The following is a 17,885-nucleotide window of genomic DNA, read 5'->3' as shown; positions in this document are numbered from 1 at the left end:
AATCATCGCTTTGTACCCTCTCTCTTGAAGACTGTCCTCCTCCATTCAGGGTTTCCGTTTGGGCCACTGCCTCGCCCTGCCCTCCCCCTGCTCCCGCACCCAGCGTGAGGCTCTGAACCACACACAGCTGTGTTTGCCTCATTCTTTCCGTGCGGGGATAATTACCTGCATGTAAAAATAATGTGCATTTGTTCAAAGCGAAAAACTTCCTACAAGACCACGAAAGGCCCCCAGGTGGGGCAGGCGGGCTGCAACGGCATCTCATTTACATCCCTGCACAGGACAGAATTCCGTCACCCAAGATTAACGGGGGCGGATACCGTAAGAGGTGGAAGTAATCAATGTTTTCTTGTTCTCGTTCCGCATTAACCACAATGGCAAGGCACCCCTCGTTCTTGAGGTCTGCGGCAAAACTCCGTTTTTCCTGGTTTTCATTTCCAAAATGACATGGGCTTATCCGAGAGACTGTTTCTACAGATTTGAAAGTAAGGTCAATTGCTTTGTGACACAACTTCTTCTCCACAAAGTGGGGGCAGGTCAGTTTGTGGTGTTGGCATTAGGATTACTGAGTTTTCATTTACATCCGCTAATCGTTTCCAGAGCTCATTTCTCTTGGTCTGATTTGGAGGGTGATTCATCGTCTGCAAGTCTTCCTTGTTGTAAAAGAGGACGAGGCCTGTACTGGAGCTAAACCGTCACGGAATGTGTCTTGTGGGGGCGCGGGTAAGGGACGAGAACAGCCCCCACACCGCTGGGATGCAGACGCACGCTCAGGCTTGCCTTCCAGTGAGCCCTTCTTGTGAGCTCAGGGCGCTAGTTAACAGAACGTATTTCCCAATGATAACGCACTGAATAACCAGATACCATTCGAAAACAAGACTCCGCCGTCTGCCAAGAATGTCTGCATTGGGCGTCTCGCGCAGTCTTCACGACAGGTCTCTCAGCTCCCTGGGATGACGTTTGAGCATGAACCTGAAGGCACCGGGAAGGCTGGCCCGTGCGTCTGCCCCCGTGGGGAGCAGGGCCTCACGCTCGGCTGTACGAGCTCCAGGCTGGCTCGCAGCTCGGCGGCTGACTTAGGCCGTCTGCGCAGTGACTTAATGCAATGTTTTTCGGTAGAGAACGCTCAGGGTTTCTTGAGAAGAGTGAGCTGTGCACGCTGACCCTGTACTTCTTCACTTTTCCTCACAGTTGACAACAAGGACAAACTGGAAAAAGCGTCTGGACTGAAAATTCTTCACGCTGGAAGCGGGTCGGTGAGTAGTGGAGGGGCTGCCCTCCGAGATGCGCGTGGTCGGCGGCCGGGGGACAGGCCCACGGACGGGCCGAGTGACGTCATGCTGACGTAAGGGAAGGCCGGTCGGTCGGTGCCTCCTGTGGCTCGAAGGCGCTCATCCACGGTGCCTGGTTAACGTGGCGTTGGTGTTGGTTGCCTTTGAAGTCCTGGCTCGGCATCTCCCTGATGCGTCGGGAAAACACTGGAATTCAGAGAACACATGCCTCCTTCTTCAGAGGTCTTGCAGTTGCTCAGTGTGGGCTCGAGCCAGCCGAGGAAGTTCTGCTCTCCTCGGGGGGTCTGAGGACGCAATGGGGTAGGGCGCCATGCATGCGAGAACGCTCTGTGATGGGACCGCGTCAAGCAGCGGTGGTGCCCTCACGTGGCTGTGTTGGTCAGAAAGAGGCACTTGACCAAACACTCCGTCAGCAATTAAAGCTGATGGCAGTCACCTCGGGGAACCCTGGCCGATGCCTGCGTTCCCGGTGTTGGGGCAGTTTAATGAATTGTAGGCAGGACACGGACGTGCTTCCTTGCAGCAGTGGTACGTGGCCACTTGTAAGGCAGCGTGGACGGAGACCAACCGTGCCATTGTGTCTGAGATTTTTGATTTCACAGCACTCGCGATTACAGATAATTAACTATCATGGGGCAGCTCATTTATAAGTGCTCCTTGCTCCCCGAGAGACGTCCTCCACAGAGCCGCTCCGAGACCCGCCACTTTCTTGGGGAATCTCCCATTCGGCAGCCATGAGTCCTGGCTCTTGAAGTAAGAACGTGTTTAATTAGTCGTTCTTCACAAACGGGCTCCTGTGCTTCCCAAGCGGGAGGCGGGTAGGAATAGCCTTGGAGGGAAAACAGCCTGTGCCCTACACTCGTGTTCCAGGGACGTGACGGCGGAGAGCCGGGGGGAGCGGCAGAAACTCGTCAGCAAAGACTTGACGGGACGGAGACTCTCTGCCCCACTGCAGCGGGTGGTGGTCTTGGTTGTGAGCAGGGGCGAGGCCGGAGACGGCCGAGGCCTGGGGAGGCGCAGTGGCCAGTGGCAGGAAGGGCCCCGATGGGGTGGAGGGTTGGAGTCGTGATGGAAGGTTCTGGATGTGCTGCCCGTCTGGGGGGCAGTGAAGGCGTGAAGCCCCTGCCTTCCTTTCCCATCGCATCCTCGTCGGGTGGGAACCCCTTGTGGTGCCACGTCGTTCCCACGGGAGGTGACCGGGCAGAGTGTCCACACCGCTGCTGGCCAGGAAAGCTCTGGCGCCATGAGTCCTCTCTGCATGAGGGTCGGTCCGTGGGCCGCGGGGGAGGCTGGCTGTGCTGCCCTGGAGGGTGTGCTGTGCGGGCCGGGCAGGCTCTGCTCTGGGGCCGGCCCCTGGAGACCCCAGAGCTCCTTTTCCCGAGGAAACATGGCCTCCTGAGGTTTCGGGAAAGAGAGGGGACACGCGAGGGCTGAGCCCACGGGCTGGCTGCTGTCGAGCACGGCTTTCCCCGGAGCCCACCATGCTGGCTGCCGGACAGTGCAGCCTCAAACACCGTCATCAGTGACACGCGAGCTGTGGCCTCTCGAGGAGGAGCTACTCGGAACGGGGGTCTGGGAGCCGCGACCTCGTGTCCTCGCTCCTCCCCAGCATCTGGGCCAAACCCTGCTCCTGCGGTCCCTGCCTCCACCTGGCCTGCGTGCCCGTGCCACGGCTCTGCCCTCCATGACCTGCCCGTCTGTGAGAGGCCCGGGGCCTCGCCCTCCTGTCCGCGCTCGCTGGCAGCTTCAGATCCTCTTCCCGAGCATCGCCTCCCCCAGTCTCCATCCTCCGCACAGGACTCCATGTCCTTGTTGTCACACGAGGTGCTCGCCGTCTCCACCTCGCCGGGTCACCGGGAAGATTGACGGAGGCGCGGGCCTGGCTTGCGGCCCCTCACAGCCGGCCGTGGCACCATCCCCGTGTCTGCTCTCCGACGAGCCGCCCTCCCAGGCTCTGGGCCCCCCCCTTGGTGGTGCACGGGGTCCGCGTGTGCACACAGAAGCCCCTGCCCGAGCCCCCGACACCCGGGGCCTGTGTGCGGCGCAGACTTCCCCCTCACGTCACGTCTTCATTTCTGCATTTGTTTTGGAATCTCGGGTCTCAGTTGTGTGTGGTTTTCGGTGGATGTATTTTCTTTAGGGTTTCTACGTGTATACAGCGAGAGACGCCTACCCTGCTCAGGTTAGCGCACCGTTCATTTGTCCTAAAGATACGCGCTGAGTGCCTACTGTGTGCCGGGCGGTTTAAGGACCGGTCTTGGCAGTGAACGGGATAGACCAACCTCCCACCTCGTGGAGCTCCCCTTTCCCTGGAAGCTGGGGTCCACTGAGGGATCAGACTCCCCGTCTCCTCTCAAGACAGCCTCCCATCACCCCCACCGGGTTTTGTCTCAGGCGGGCAAACCATCTCTGTCCGTTCCGCGCGACAAACTTCACGCCACGGTCTAGAGAGCCTCATGCCGCCGTCCCCTCGGGCTTCCTCCCCTGCGTCCCAGCTCCTGCCCTCGTACGCTGGGGTTCTGAGCCCGTGCCTCTTGACCTACGAATGCACTCACCCTCAGGTCGTTGACCTGCAGCGGAATCACTACCTCTCGTTCACTCCCCCGTCCGTCTGCAGATACGGAGCAGGGCTGGGTGTTGTCAGGAACGTTGGTGCTTTAGCGCAAATGTGCGTCTTCTTCCACGCCCCCCCATTTCTGCGTGTCTCCCTGGCTTTCCTACCCCCTCCTTGCCAACAGACCACAAACTCACGACCGTAGACCGCAGACGCAGACGGTCACGTCCGTCCATGCTCACTTGCCCGTACTCGTCCAGAACACTCACTTTAAAGTTCTCCTTCCTCCTTCCACAGCCCCCCGCCCCCCGTGTGTGCAGCACACACCCTCGGTCTGTGGTCCTGACGTGTGCTGCGTGGGCAGAGCCCTGCACCCTCCTGCGTCTGAACCGCCAGCTGGAACGAGGGTGTGGGTCTCCTTCCTCTGCAGGCGTGAAGGCACCTGCTCTGCCTTCCTGCTTCTGTGGTTGTACCAGGGCCTCCTTCTCTGGCTCGTTACGTCAGCTACAGATATGCTGGAGGATTTCCCACGCTGTTGAATACAAACCCCTGGACACCAGATAGCCCCTCTGACCCCAGATCCCTTCACAGCAAAACCCTTCGCCATTGGTGCCTGTTTCCCCCACCCGGCACCTCACCCCCTTGCTCCCGTCAGGCCCGTCAGGACTTGACGAAGCCATCATCAGCGCCGTCTGACTCGTGGTGGCCACAGCCAGCCGCCCCTTTCTCTGCTGAGGTTCCTTGTCCTCTTTGCTGTCCAGCCTGCTTTTTGGAGCCCTGGCCCTGTGGAGGGCCTTGCTCTGACCCCCGGGTCTCTGACTGTCCCGGGCACCGTCTTGTCATTCTTCCCTGTCCTGCCTCCCAAGGGATCGGTCCAGGCCTTGGCTTTGTTCTTATTCGAGGATGGTGACCCCAAATTTGATCTCCAGACTGACGCGCTCACTGTGCCCCACTCGCCCCTGCATTTCTGCACTTGGGGGTCTGCACAAAGTGGGCAAAGCAGGACGCTTGATTCCCCTGCCAGCGCAACTCTGTCCCCAAGCCTCCCTGTCTTAGAAACAGAAATGACGTTGCTGTGGGTCGTGTCATGCTGTCTACGCACTGGATTGAGCCAACTCACGGAAATCTGAGTTGCACTTGGACTGTTTGTGAAGATGACCATTCAAACTTGGAGGAATCGCCCTCTGCTCGTTCTGGGTGTCCGTCCTTCTCACACACGGATGGGGGTCGGCCTCGGCAGGCAGGCTGCTGGTGACTCGGTCGGTGGGGGCGGGGCTGTGGGTCCCGGGTCGGGGTGGGGAGGGCCAGCGAGTCCACCACCACAGCACTGGCTCCTTCCTTTCCACCCACCTGATCTGTTGCCCTCGGGTCCCCGATTGGAACCTGACCTTGAGAGCTCACCTGCTGCGTCCCTGGGGAGCCCCTCTGTTGGCAGCCCTGAGGCTTCTTTGCTGTGCCAGGGATTCGGAGACCAGCATGGCGGTGTTCCCGCACTTTGAAGTTGACTGAGGTTGTTCCAGTGGGTTCTCCAGCCCAGGATCCCCGCTTCCCCCTAGACTTCTGCCAAACCCATCCACGTTCAGAAGCCGCCCTTGATGGAGGCAGGGGTGCTCGTAGACTGGGAACTGGTTTTGGAAAGTGAAAATGGGAACAAAGGGGGCAAGTGGAGGTAATTTTAAAAAGCTAACGATGTCTGTTTCTCTGATGTTAACTGCCTCATGCAATATTCAGCCTGATTCTGATGATTCTGGTTTTTTTGAAATGTGTTTGATACGAGCATGTCCACCACTTCCTGACTCTGGCGTGCGCCGTGGAGGCTGATTGCTGGAAGCCCAGCGGTCTCACTCCCTGGCACTTGTGACTCACGCACGTGGGGACAGACAGCACATCAAAGCCCTTTAAGCCAAATGGAAGTATCTCCAAAGTGTAAGGGGAGTGAGCAGCTTACACGCACGCGTTCCTCATAGATTGGGGGTATTGTGACGTATCTCAGGATCTTCTGACATCTTGAAAGTGTCTGCATTTTCTTCAAATTAATGAAGTCCTATTTCTTCCAAAGGAGAATTATAATATTAAAAGAAAAACTCAAATATTTAGCAGGAAAATAACGTAGATGATTGTCACCAGGAGGACAGACCCAGAGTCAAGCTCCCACAAGTACGTCTGAAATGAGGAATTACTCTCTGATCTCTTGATGGCTTGACGAACATACAGCTGCAAGATTACCCCACCCGGCGGGAGAATAGCAGGCCTGCGAGCCTCTGCCTTGCTCCCGAGGCTTAGAAACCCAGCGAGGGGACATAGGAGGCCACACACTTCGCCACACAGCGGTCATGGTTCAGACCGAGTGCCGCGGATCAGCCACAGAGCAGCTGCCCTGGGCGGCCATGAGCCCCCTGTCACCTGGCAGATTCATGGAGAAGAGGGATGGCTATCTGTTCGGATCCCAAAAAAGGAAATCTTTCCATCTCATTTAGGGAGGAGAAAGTTTTCCTCAACCCTCCTACAGTCCCTGGCTGGGTCTGACAGTCAAACTGACAAAGACAGACAAGCAGGAGAAAAGCACACAGATATATTCAGTACAAGGTGCACATGTCATGGGAACATAAGAAAATGAAGACCCAAAGAAACAGACCCCAGTATTTTATGCTGGATTTGATGCAGGGTGGACAGTGGTGGGGAACACGGTAGGTTAAGGAGCGTGTAGGAAGGGCAGTACGTGGGGAGACTGAGGGATTCTGCTCTGCGTTGCTCTGTCTGGGAGATATGGGCTCTCCCTTCCTCCGGGTCCAGGGAGGGCACCTGTCTCATGAGGGTCTTGTGACCTGCCTCAGGAAGAAGGGGTCGTCAGCGAGACCTTCCTGCTCAGGCATGGTCTCTAACTCCTTTACCTTGAAATATTTCTATGTCCAGGCACCATATTTGGGGGAACCGTGTCCTGAACCCCATCCTCAGCACAGTGTGATGTTAGGCATGGTTTTCTTTTTTTTTTTAATTATTTTATTTTATGTTATTTTGAGAGAGAGAAGGAGCGGGGGTGGGGTGGGGAGGAACAGACAGAGCGAGAATCTCAAGCAGACTGTGCTCCGAGTGGGGAGCCCGAGCGGGGAGCAGGGCTCCCTTCACGACCCTGAGAGCACGGCCTGAGCCGAAACCGAGTCAGACGCTGAACCGACGGCACCACCCAGACACCCCGGGTGTGGTTTTCATGTACGTCTCCCAAGGGACCTGGTGTGTGAGCATCTTGCTTGAGGAAGGGTGGTGAGGGGTGGACCCCGCTCTCTGTGCTTCCCTTGCTTACGTCACTTCTTGGGCTCCTGGGTATGATTTTGTTCAAAGGAAGGATTCCATGGCCAAGACTAGATTGATCCCAAAAGTTCCTTAAAAGTCTATGGATCGACAGTCATGCTCCCACTCCTGGAGTTTGTGGGCGTTCTCGGCGTGACAGTTGGTACCGTGCGGCATGACGGACGTGTGAGGCCTCACTGCGCCTCTGTTGACAGAGAGCACGTCCGGTCGTCCCGGGGGCCTCTGGGAGGCACATGCTCCGGTTGGACCTAGATGGCTTGACGTGGAGGGACCTTTGTCCACAGTGTGACGAGACCGCCAGGGTGAACCTCCCCAAGTCAGGGGTGGGGGAAGAGCTCCACAGACAGTCGGGTGGAGGGAAGCCGTCATGTCGACGATGGCGCGGGCACCTGCCTTCCTCATGCCTGGTACAGGCTCACGGGAGAGCTGACGAGGCTCTGGCATGTGGGAGCGTGGCCATGACTTGGCCGGCGGGTGGCTGTGAACCCCGTGAACGCAGGGCACCGCAGAAGGCCGTTCAGCCACCGTCAGCCCCGTGCTGAGTCAGGAGGTCACGGGCGGCGCTCTGACCGGTCCTGGAGCGCCATCAGAAGTGGTGACAGGGGCTGCTTGGGGGCGGTCGTCTGGCTTTGGTGGTAAAGCACAAATGTGCTAAGGCTCATACACTCACCCTGTAGAAAGCACGTGATGTCTACACGCAGGCGCCTACAGCTCGGACAGCGTACCCTCCGCTGGGCAGTCGTGGTCCCAGGGCTTTATCTCTGAGGACCTTTGCAAAAACTCAACAAATGAAATATAAAACCATAGGAAGGTAACTAATCACATCGGAATACTCAAACAGAATTTGATGATTTCTTAAAAACCGTTCTCAGGACTCTGCCGTCACCACAGCCACGACAGCCGCTTGCTGCACAGAGCACATGCACGCGTGTCGGTCCGTTGTCAGGAGGGGCTGGCGGGATCCCATGCGGTCCTCTCCTTATCCAGGAGTTCCTTCAGTATGATGCTGGTTCACTTGGAGATCGTCATGGGGTCACAAGGGTCGGAGGGGCAGCACCGGGAGGCCGTGTCCACACTCACTCTCGCGCCCCCAGCGCCCGTGCCTTCATCGTGCAGGACGGAGGTGCGTGTGGCTCGGTGTGTGCGCTCTTCGGTCATTTTACCTTTGATGCCACTTTTTACAATTTTAATTAAGAAAAGACATGTGACCAAAGTGAAGGAGTCCATGTTCGCACTTACGAACGCATGAGGAGACAAGAGGAAGCACCGCCATGAGTGGACGCCCCGGGGCTCCTGACCTGTCGACCCCACAGATTGCTGTAGAGAATGCTGAAAATGGCTCAAGTCGGCACGTTTGCAGACATCTTCCGTGGCACTGGGTCACGCACAGGAAGGGCGTCGTGAGTCATTGAAACTATCCGGGCTGTTTGGATCGAGGCACGTACTTGGAAGTCCATGGGGGAGAGCCCTGGGTGTATGTGCGTGGAGGAGGCTGGGAGGGCGGAGAGCAGGCTCCAACCAGAGGCCGGGGAGCGTGACGTGGAGGCGGTGGGCTCTGAGGACGGGTCAGAAGGGCGGGAGCACCGTACTCCCATCTGTGCGAGAAAGGACGGTAGCATTTGAGGTTTCCCTCAAGGAGGCTGGGTGGGAGAAGATGGGGCTGTCAGTGTGGACGGGGTCTCTCGGGTAGACACCGTGAGTTGAGTTTGAAATGCTGGTCTTGTGTTTTCGAATGTCCATGATATTCCTCAGCTGGCGTGGCCTCCCATGGCTCCCCCCGAGCCTCCCCTCCACCAGCCCTCAGGCTGGCATGGAGACACCGACCATCATGGGCCCTCTGAAAGCCCAGGGCTAACCTTGGAACCTCTCTCCAGAAACACACACACACCCATACACGCCAACGCGGTCCCAGGGAATGTGTGGCATCCCTGTCCAATCCCGTCGGTGAGCCAGAAGCCATGGCTGAACGTCTGCTGGGGCTCTGGGTGGTGCTGGAGAGATCTCGGCCCCCCACCATTGTCCTCGGGTGCACAGGTCACCTGGGTTGTTCTGATCTGCATTTCTTGGAGAAAATGGAACTTTTTTCCTCCTAGATGCAAAAAGTGCGTTGGTCCTGAGGAAAGCCTGTTTCCTTGTAGACATTCTTAGTTTGTGCTTGAAATGGGAGCTCTGCATGAGATTGCATGAAAATATTGGCAGGGCCTGCCCAAATCTGCTCTGTACTCAGCAGAGCGGCCCCCAGATGAGCTGTTCTGAGTTTCACTGGACAGGCCACTGGAATTTACGTGGCTCCCCCACACTGCCGTTCCTCATACTGTGTTCTTCTTTCTTAAAAGTGAAGAAAATCACACAGAAGTGTGTTCGATATAATTAATGGCACTTGACATATCGACAAATACGAGTTTATTATGAAACGACGTCTCTTTCTCCTGAAATGCTATATGAAGTACCACGTCGCATGGGCCACGAATGTCTTTCCAATACTTTTTGTGATTTAAGGCAGGAGAGGCGCCATGCGATGCGGCAGTTGCCATAGTGACAGATTCAATTTTTATTCAATATCAGAGTAAATAGTCACGTAAAATGAAATAAGTAGCATCTGCCTGTGGCAGCGGCAGCCCTGCGCCTCCGCCAGCCGCACCCCTCCCTCGCCCTCTCCTCGCAGCCCTGCATCTCCCCCAGCTGCACCCCTCCACCTTCTCCTTACGCCATCAGCTGTGTTTTTGTGAAAGTGTGTCTGGCACAGTTCTCCTCACGGGCTGTTGTCTAGGCTGGGATTGGACTGCATCCCCGTCAGAAGTGGGGGGTCTGTCTTAATAAAGACTGTCCCTGTAGCTTCCTCTATAGAACCGGTCAGTGTGGTCCCAGAAGTTACTTTTCATTTAAAAACTAAACTAGAGAGATACTCCTGAGAGCCCTCAGAAGGTAATATTCTTGAAACCCATTTTAAGGCTCAAAGGGTAAGAATTGGAATTGCTTGAAAGAGAGTAAAGAAGACCAGAAGGAACACCCACCAACCCAAACCTCGTCCGGCTCCTCCCAGCACAGCCGCCCGGGCCGCCAGCCACACGCAGCTCAGAGACAGAGAGAGGTCGCGGGCCAGGTGGCCATCAGGTCCCAGTCCAGGCAGCCCCACTCCCAAGCCCGTGTCTCAGTCCGTAAGTGGCGCCGCACCAGCCCGAATCCCGGAGGCCCTGGGTCCCCTTGCGGGGGGGGCCTTCACAGCTGGCTTCTGGTCCCCACAGACCGGTGTCCACCTGAGAGCCCCCTGCTCCTGCCCGGTTTCGGTAGAAAGTGGAAGAAGGGCAGTGCATCCGTGTGCTGGGGAGGCTATGACAGAGCCCCGCAAACCAGCGGCCCGGACCCCGGGTGCGAGTCTCGCAGCTCTGGGGCTGAAAGTCCTGCTAACGGCTTTGGCGGGGTGTCCCCCTGCGGTGCTCAGGGAGGGTCCTCCCCAGGCTCCGTCCGAGGCTGATGGACCGTGGGCTCCACCCACACCTGCCACTCTGCCTGCAGTCTGTGTTCATGTCCCGATGTCCCCTGTCACGAGGACTCCCCCCATATTGGATGAGGACCTCTAGAACAACCCTGTCTCCAGATAAGGTTCCTCCCTCACGTGCTGGGCGTTAGGACTCCAGCATATCATTTGGGGGAGACACAAGTCAGCCCACGACAACTGGTCATCTCCCCTCCCCACTCCGCTCAAGAGCTTGGGTTCTAGAAAGCTGCTTCCCGGTCAGGGGTCCCGAAGTTGGGTGGAGGCACTGTTCAGGGGCCGGCAGACGCTCCCCGTCCCGAGGCTGAGGGGGCACACGGTCCCTCGGCAGCCTGGGAATGAAGCACGCCCGTCCCCACCTGCCCGTCTCTCCCCACGGCATCCGTCAGAGCCGAGCAGAGTGATGTGATTTCGTGTCTGTCCCCCTGTAACCGTGCACTGCGGAGTAAAATCCACGAGTGTCTTAATCATGCCCAGCGTCCCCAGCACCCGGCACGAGGCCTGACATACGGCAGAAACTCAATAAATACACGTTGAAGCAAATCGAACCGTGAACCTTGGCTGCAGGGTGGATGCCCCTGCCGCTCCCCTCTCCATGGGTCATTCAGACCGCCGTTCCCGGGCCTTGGAACCTCCGTGGAGAATATCTGACTCCATAATTGTACTGTGTGCACTTCGTCCGTTGCCCCTGAAATTGCAGGGGGCCCTCTGTAATACCGCACTTCCTGTCCTGCGCGTCCCGGAGTCCTCTCCGTGACAACTGATTTGAATACCTCCTCTGAGCTTAATCCATGGGTTGTTTCTTTCTTTTTTTTTTTAAAGCCTCTTTTCATCCATATGAAATAATTAGTAATCAATATAACACAAAATATAATCAAATGCTAAATTTAAAACACTAATGTCAAAACAGACGGGCTGTCGATGCTGCAGTTGTCAAGTTCGGCAGGGGTACATGTGACCTGGAGATTTCTGTGTGTCAGCGTGTGTGCACGTCTCTCCGGCAGTAAAAGAGGGGGTCCATCCTGCTGCCGTTCCCTTGAAGCAGGGCCTACGTCGCAGCGTGCGTGCCCCCAGCTGTAAATGCGTGAACCCGCATCTAATGACCGTGACTTGCAGGTGGGCGATGTGGCCACTGCTGGATGGGGGAGCTGACAGGTCCTCTGAGACGGCAGGATGAACCCCTCCCTCCCTTTCCCTGGGCTCCTGGGCCTAGCATGGCAGCTGTCCACACCAGCCTCCACAGTTCCACTCCAGGCCCTGAAATCCGTCACGGGGGCTACACGGTCCTGTGAAGTCTCAGCATCCCAAAGATGGGACCTCATTAATAAGCCTGGCACCCCACGTACCCCAGAGGGGGCACCCCCTCAGTCTGCAGGACTGGACTTCCAGCGTGCCCTTGTCCTGCACAGGTCCCATAGCTGGCACACAGGTCCTGCTGCCCACTGGTCTCTTGCCTGGATTATGATTGCCACTGACCTTGGTGTCAGGGTCCTGGCCCCTGTAACAGAGTGCCACACACTGGGGACTTATTAAAACAGAGGAATTGCTCTCTCCCCGCTCTGGAGGCCAGAAGTCCACAATGCAGGTGCGGGCGGGGCTGCGCTCCGTCTGAAGTCTCCAGGGGAGGGTCCTTTCTGCCTCTCCCAGCTCCTGGGATTGCTGGCCATCCTTGGAGCCCCTTGGCTCAGGGACCCATCTCTCCAGCCTTGCCTCTGAGCTCCCTTCTCCTCTGTGTGTCTCTTCTTACGAGGATGCCTATCATGGCGGACTGAGGCCCACCCCACCCAGCAGGACCTCATCTTAACTTGATCGTGTCTTCAAAGACCTGATTTCTAAATAAGGCTTCATGTACAGGTAGTGAGGGTTGGAAATTGCAGCTACCTTTTTGGGGGACACAAATTCGATCCACAGTACCCAAAAATCACAGGTGTCCTCCACCCTCTGGACTTGAGGCCCCAGTATTGATTATTGATTGACCTACAACTGAATTGTTCTCCTTTGGGGGAGGGGATACAGTAGTTTGCTCATCTGATTGTATGAACAGAGTTAGCTCTCTGGCCAGATCTGTTTCTCTGTTCATAATCTAGTTTGACCCCCTAGAGCACACACACACACCCCCCAGACCCACCCCTGTCTGCCGGTGCTGAAAGATAAATGAGGAGAACCAGTATCCGGATCTGGGGGTGGGGTCCTTGTGGTTCACACCTGTCCTGCAAACTTCACAGAGGGAAAAATACATGGACACGTCTCCCTTTCAGGCCCCTCTGAGAATTCCATATTTTCAGGTCAGCACAAACAGTAAACCTAATGTTATTTTTATTAGACTAGCTACTTCTTATTGTATTGTCATATTAAGATTCTTAAAAGTTAAAATCTCCTTCGTTTTACCCCTAAGGCACGTGCACACCTGCCGTACTCTAGGATATGAAATAATTTTAACTGGAAGGTAGGTTAAGTGCATATATAACACTTTCACCTGCAAAGTCCATGAGCTACAACTGCAAAACCCTAATTTTCCAAATTCTGAGCATGTACCCCTACTAGGGACTGAAGCAAGCCAATGGGTAAATCCTGGGAGTGTGGGTGAGGGTTGACATGTAGAACTTTGGCTTCGGTGTCCTACAGGTGTGTCCCTGTTGCCAAGCAGACATTCTTCTTCCCCACCACCCCAGAACCCCTCTGTGGAGGCACCACATGGAGCCTGCTGTGCACTAACTGTGAGCCAGTAACTGGGGGTGGTGGAGGGAGGGGTGTGTCCTCCTGGTGGACCCCTTAGCTCCCCGGATGCTGGGCATGGGCCCCGGTCCCAGTGCATAACGTGAGCGGCATAACGTGCGTTCTAACTGTGTGCTAGGGAACCCTCAGTACAGCAGGTGCACACAGACCCCCGTTGTCTTGGGCAGTAGGCACCAAGCTGCTCAGAAGGAGGGGGATGTGGAGGGCCCTGGGCACAGGACACTGGCAAGTCTGCATCAGTTTGCATGTGCAGAACTTCACCTTTTATTCCTCTGCAACAAAACACCTGGCTAACAGGCTAATTAGGCTTCTGTGTGCACAACCCTTTTTATGGAATTACAGCTCTGTTGTTCTTAATGAGAGCAGAAAACAAAAAGATAATTCTTAGGAAGTAACTTTCCTCCTTTGACAAGCACTTGGACGTAATGCTACACTAAAAATACGAACGTCTTTCCTCTGCCACGTGATCGTGCCGCACCCTGCAATCACGGGACGGACCTCGAAAGTGACAGAAACCGGAGGCGTTGCTTCCAGGCCGACTCCGTTAGTTTCTGCAGCAGCCTGAGCAACACCACGCTTGGGGTGCCTCACACAACGGACATTCAGTGTGTCTCACACAACGGACGTTCAGTGTGTCACACCCGGGAGGCCGGAGTCTGAGATCCAGGCGTGGTCAGGGTTGGTTTGCTCGAGGCCTCTCTCCTTCGCCAGGTGGATAGCTGTTCCTCCCTGCGTCCTCACCTGTCCTCCTCTGAGTGTGTCTGTCCTGGTCTCTGCTCACAAGGACGCCAGTCGGATTGGATCAGTGCCCACCCTCGGACCTCATTCCGACTTAGTCATCTCTGTAATGGCCCCATATCCAAACACAGTCACATTCTGAGGTCCTGGGAGTAAGGGGTCAACATATGGATGGGGGCAACAACTCAGCCCATAACACTGACCCATGGTCAAATCTGTCTTGTTAGCGTCTGATTAAACTTTGGGTTTCTTTTGCATATTAGTTCCAAAAGGTAGTGTTTAGACAAGCTGATGTCTAAGAAATATATATGTGCTATGTTCCTAGACCATGTTGAACAATTAATAGAAGAATGAAACATTCTACCAAGCCAAGAAAGGAGATAAAAAATAAATAACAGTGTGCATTTTTAGAAACATAATGGGCAAGTTTTGTGCACAAACCCATCAAATCCGTGGTTTGATCTGACGTCCAGCCATAGCAATTAAGTAAAAATTACCACATGGTCCAAATAAATTAGGTCTCACCAGTGGTGGTGTTGAGGTTGGAAGACCCAGCCTCCTTCACAGCAGGGTGGCTTGGCCGTGTGTGACTAACCCACCGGGAGTCCTTCCTCCAGCAACACTGGCGCCGGCGCGAGGTGTAGACACACCCCTCTAGTGGGAAGGGGGGCTGAGAAAATTCTTGACATGGAAACAATGTAAATTGTGCTGCAATTTTATTTCTTTGGGAAAGGGTTGTCTGTTTCTTTGTGGCTTATTTACTGGTGGAAGCCTTTTCATTTTGGTGTGCAGCAGGTAGAGTAATGAATTTATTTTAGAAATGTCAGTGATGTTTTATGAAGCTGCCTTCGGCAGTAACATAAAAGGGCCTGATTGTGAAACTGCTAATTTACAGATCTTCTCTAAGTGAATGCAAACAAATTCTGGGCCTCAAAGCCCTGCTAATATACAATGTTCAATTTTTAATTTCCAGTCCATCTTAGATTATTGGGATGAAAAACAATATTTAATCCCTCGTTAACACATGAATAAGCGGAAGCTGTCATTTTCAACCAGACAATAACGGGATTATCTCAAGAACTGTCAGTTTATGTGAAAACATTATGTTGCCCAAATTTTCATAAAAATTAGCAGTGGATAATATTCAAGATCAGAGCCATGGAAAGAGGAAAGTCTGCATTCATGGTAATAAATATTCATATTTGTCTGCTCAGGAGATGAAAATCTAATCAAGGGGCTATTGATGCGCTGGCTTTTTTTTTTTTTTTTTAACCAAGACGTTTCATCTAAATTGGGTTTGATATGGAAATGAGTGTCACTGGAGTCCTCCAGGCCCTGAGCACGCGGGGATCACGGGGTGGGGCATCCGTGGGGTCAGGTGCTGCTCTGATCCGCTGTGCGGGCCGCCACTGGTGATGGACGCCAGCATCTCGCTTAACTCCGCGTCCTGGGCATATAACGAGATGGAGTGTTTTGGACCCTCCCTCTCCTTTTTAAGAAAAACACAACATAATTTCATGCCAGTTAACTCCTAGCTACTGCAGGGTTAAAATCATCTGTGTTTTTGCTTTTGTTGACAATTACCATAAATCAGAAGACACTCTGCATGAAGCTTAATGAAATATGTATGATTTTAAAAAGGAAAGATAGTAGCTGCAGGATGTTGCTGTGTGTGTGCGTGTGTGTGTGCACGCGCGTGTGCATGAGTGTGCGTGTGTTCCTGATATTTTCTTGAAGGCTCCACTTTCCCCTACACATCAACAAGCATTTGAAAACATTGAATTAAACAGGCCTTCATTAGTAAACGTAGTGCAGGCTGAGCCCATCAAGGGATCCCATTGCGGGCCCCATCAAGTGCCCTGTCTTTACCACGTCTGAGTGTTGCGGGCCACTAGGAAACCCCCCAGCGTTCAGGGATCTCCCTGAGGCCACAGGCCCCCACATGGAGCAGAACCTTTTCGAGCTCACACATTAATTCCTAGAGAGCAAGAACAAGATATGCTGTCTCATCCTTAGCGAAGGACCGAATGGAGCCCTTCAGCACGCCAGCGACGGGATACCAAACCACGTGGCTTCATCGTATATCAAAATGTGCCCTACTTACAGAAACAGGATTTTCCTAGATTGCTGTAATTATGTTAGTGGAATATTTGTATTAATGTATATTTTAAAATGATGATCCTGGTGTATATTTTCCATTCACTTTTTTTTATTTTAATGTTTTTTATTATATTACGTTAGTCACCATACAGTACATCCCTGGTTTCCGATGTAAGCTCGATGATGCATTAGTTGCGTCACTTTTACCCCCTCACTCCAGTGGAGCTGACTGTGAAATGGTCCGGTTATTTTGGAGAAACACATAGAAAACGTGGCTTCTCGGGACAGCGTTTTCTGGATAGAAATCTCCTTGCACAGCTCCCTCTGAGCTGGGGCAGGAAGGCCTCAGAAAACCCTTCCTTCGTGCATGTCGCTCGGTGCTGTGTGGGTCCCTCACATCGAGGTCTAAGCCTTACAAGAGCTGTGACCTGTTTCCCTCCCGCTCTACCTTCTCCTGCCCCATGAAACGCTGCTGGGTCCGCAGACGTTTCATTCCTCGGCAAGCATGGGCGGGAAGAGAAGGAACACACTCGGGTCTCCAGGCTCCACCTGGGGTTTGTCCACATCGCTTCCTACATGGAGAGGGAATTAATGAGGCTTTTCCATTAGGAGCAAACATTCCTCCTAGAAGTCAGGTTCGGTGTACGTCTCTGCCAGCCACTGTTGTCCTCTGAGGTCCCTGGAGGAGGCTCCACGCGTGCTGTGTAGACAACGCCCCTTGAGTCCTGTGCCGGACACCCCTCCGCCCAAGGCCCCGGAGAGTGGGGAGCAGCGGAGCCGGTACCACGGAGCACCCCATGAGCTCCACCACAGCCTCTCCTCACGCTGGCCTGACCCCGGTCTCCACTGCACGTGAGCTGCACCCCTATCTCCAGCTGCCGAGGGCTGCGCTCGGATCTGCGGTCCCGTGTTAGTCACGGAAGTTCTGAGAGAAGCAGGACCAACAGGTGTGTGTTTGTAGAGACAGAGGGAAGTGTATTACGAGTTGGCCCACCACCTGCGGGTGCCAGGAGGTCCCACCACTGCCATCTGCAAGCTGCAGGCCCAGGGAACCCAAAACCCCACCCTGAGGCCAAAGGCCCAAGACCCAGGAGCAGGACGACCAAGGGCAGGGGAAGATGCATATCCCAGGTCAAGCAGAGAGCAAATTCAGCCTCCCTCCTCCTCTTTGTTCTGTTCAGACTCTTGGTTCACCTGCTGATGTCTTGCAGGGGTAACACGCGGACACCCCGGAAGGGACGTTTCACCCACACCCCTCGGCCCCGTCGCGTTGCCTCACAGCCTCCTAAAGTTGCCTTTCCCGTAGCCACCCGTCGCTGGAGATGTCTCCTGCTTCTCCGCAGACGGCGAATGGCGGTTTTCAGTGTCGGGGTCAGAGAGGAATTCCTATTGTGTCTCAAGCCGTCCTTGTTGGTTATGTTTCCACTGCTGTGTGAGTGCAAATGTCCTCATGGGGTCAGGATTGTGGCTGCTGCCCACCCCCAGCTCCTTGTGACGTCCTGGGCTACCTTCTCCCGGCAGTGAAAACCTGCTAACGCGGGCTGCAGACACGCCCAGACATGTCCGTGTCTCTGTGGGCACTTTCTCTGCCCGCCCGCAGCCCCGCTCCCGCCAGCGCAGGGCTGAAGGGGCAGCTTGTCCTGAGGAAGAGGCGAGGACC

The 17,885-nt window shown here is 54.9% G+C and overlaps 1 protein-coding gene across 1 annotated transcript in view; it reads left to right on the top strand.

Moving 5' to 3' along the window:
* PTPRN2 (protein tyrosine phosphatase receptor type N2) overlaps nt 1-17,885 on the top strand; it is a 742,666-nt gene that overhangs the window by 466,337 nt on the left and 258,444 nt on the right. Inside the window, exon 12 of the mRNA XM_057304523.1 lies at nt 1,192-1,256. Within this exon, the coding sequence (XP_057160506.1) occupies nt 1,192-1,256 (65 nt within the window). The remainder of the gene's footprint in view (nt 1-1,191; nt 1,257-17,885) is intronic.

This window comes from Ursus arctos, unplaced genomic scaffold (genome assembly GCF_023065955.2).
Source record: "Ursus arctos isolate Adak ecotype North America unplaced genomic scaffold, UrsArc2.0 scaffold_3, whole genome shotgun sequence".
Classification (NCBI taxonomy): domain Eukaryota; kingdom Metazoa; phylum Chordata; class Mammalia; order Carnivora; family Ursidae; genus Ursus; species Ursus arctos.
The sequence above is the reverse complement of the archived record's forward strand: the minus strand, read 5'-3'. Positions and strand labels throughout refer to the sequence as shown.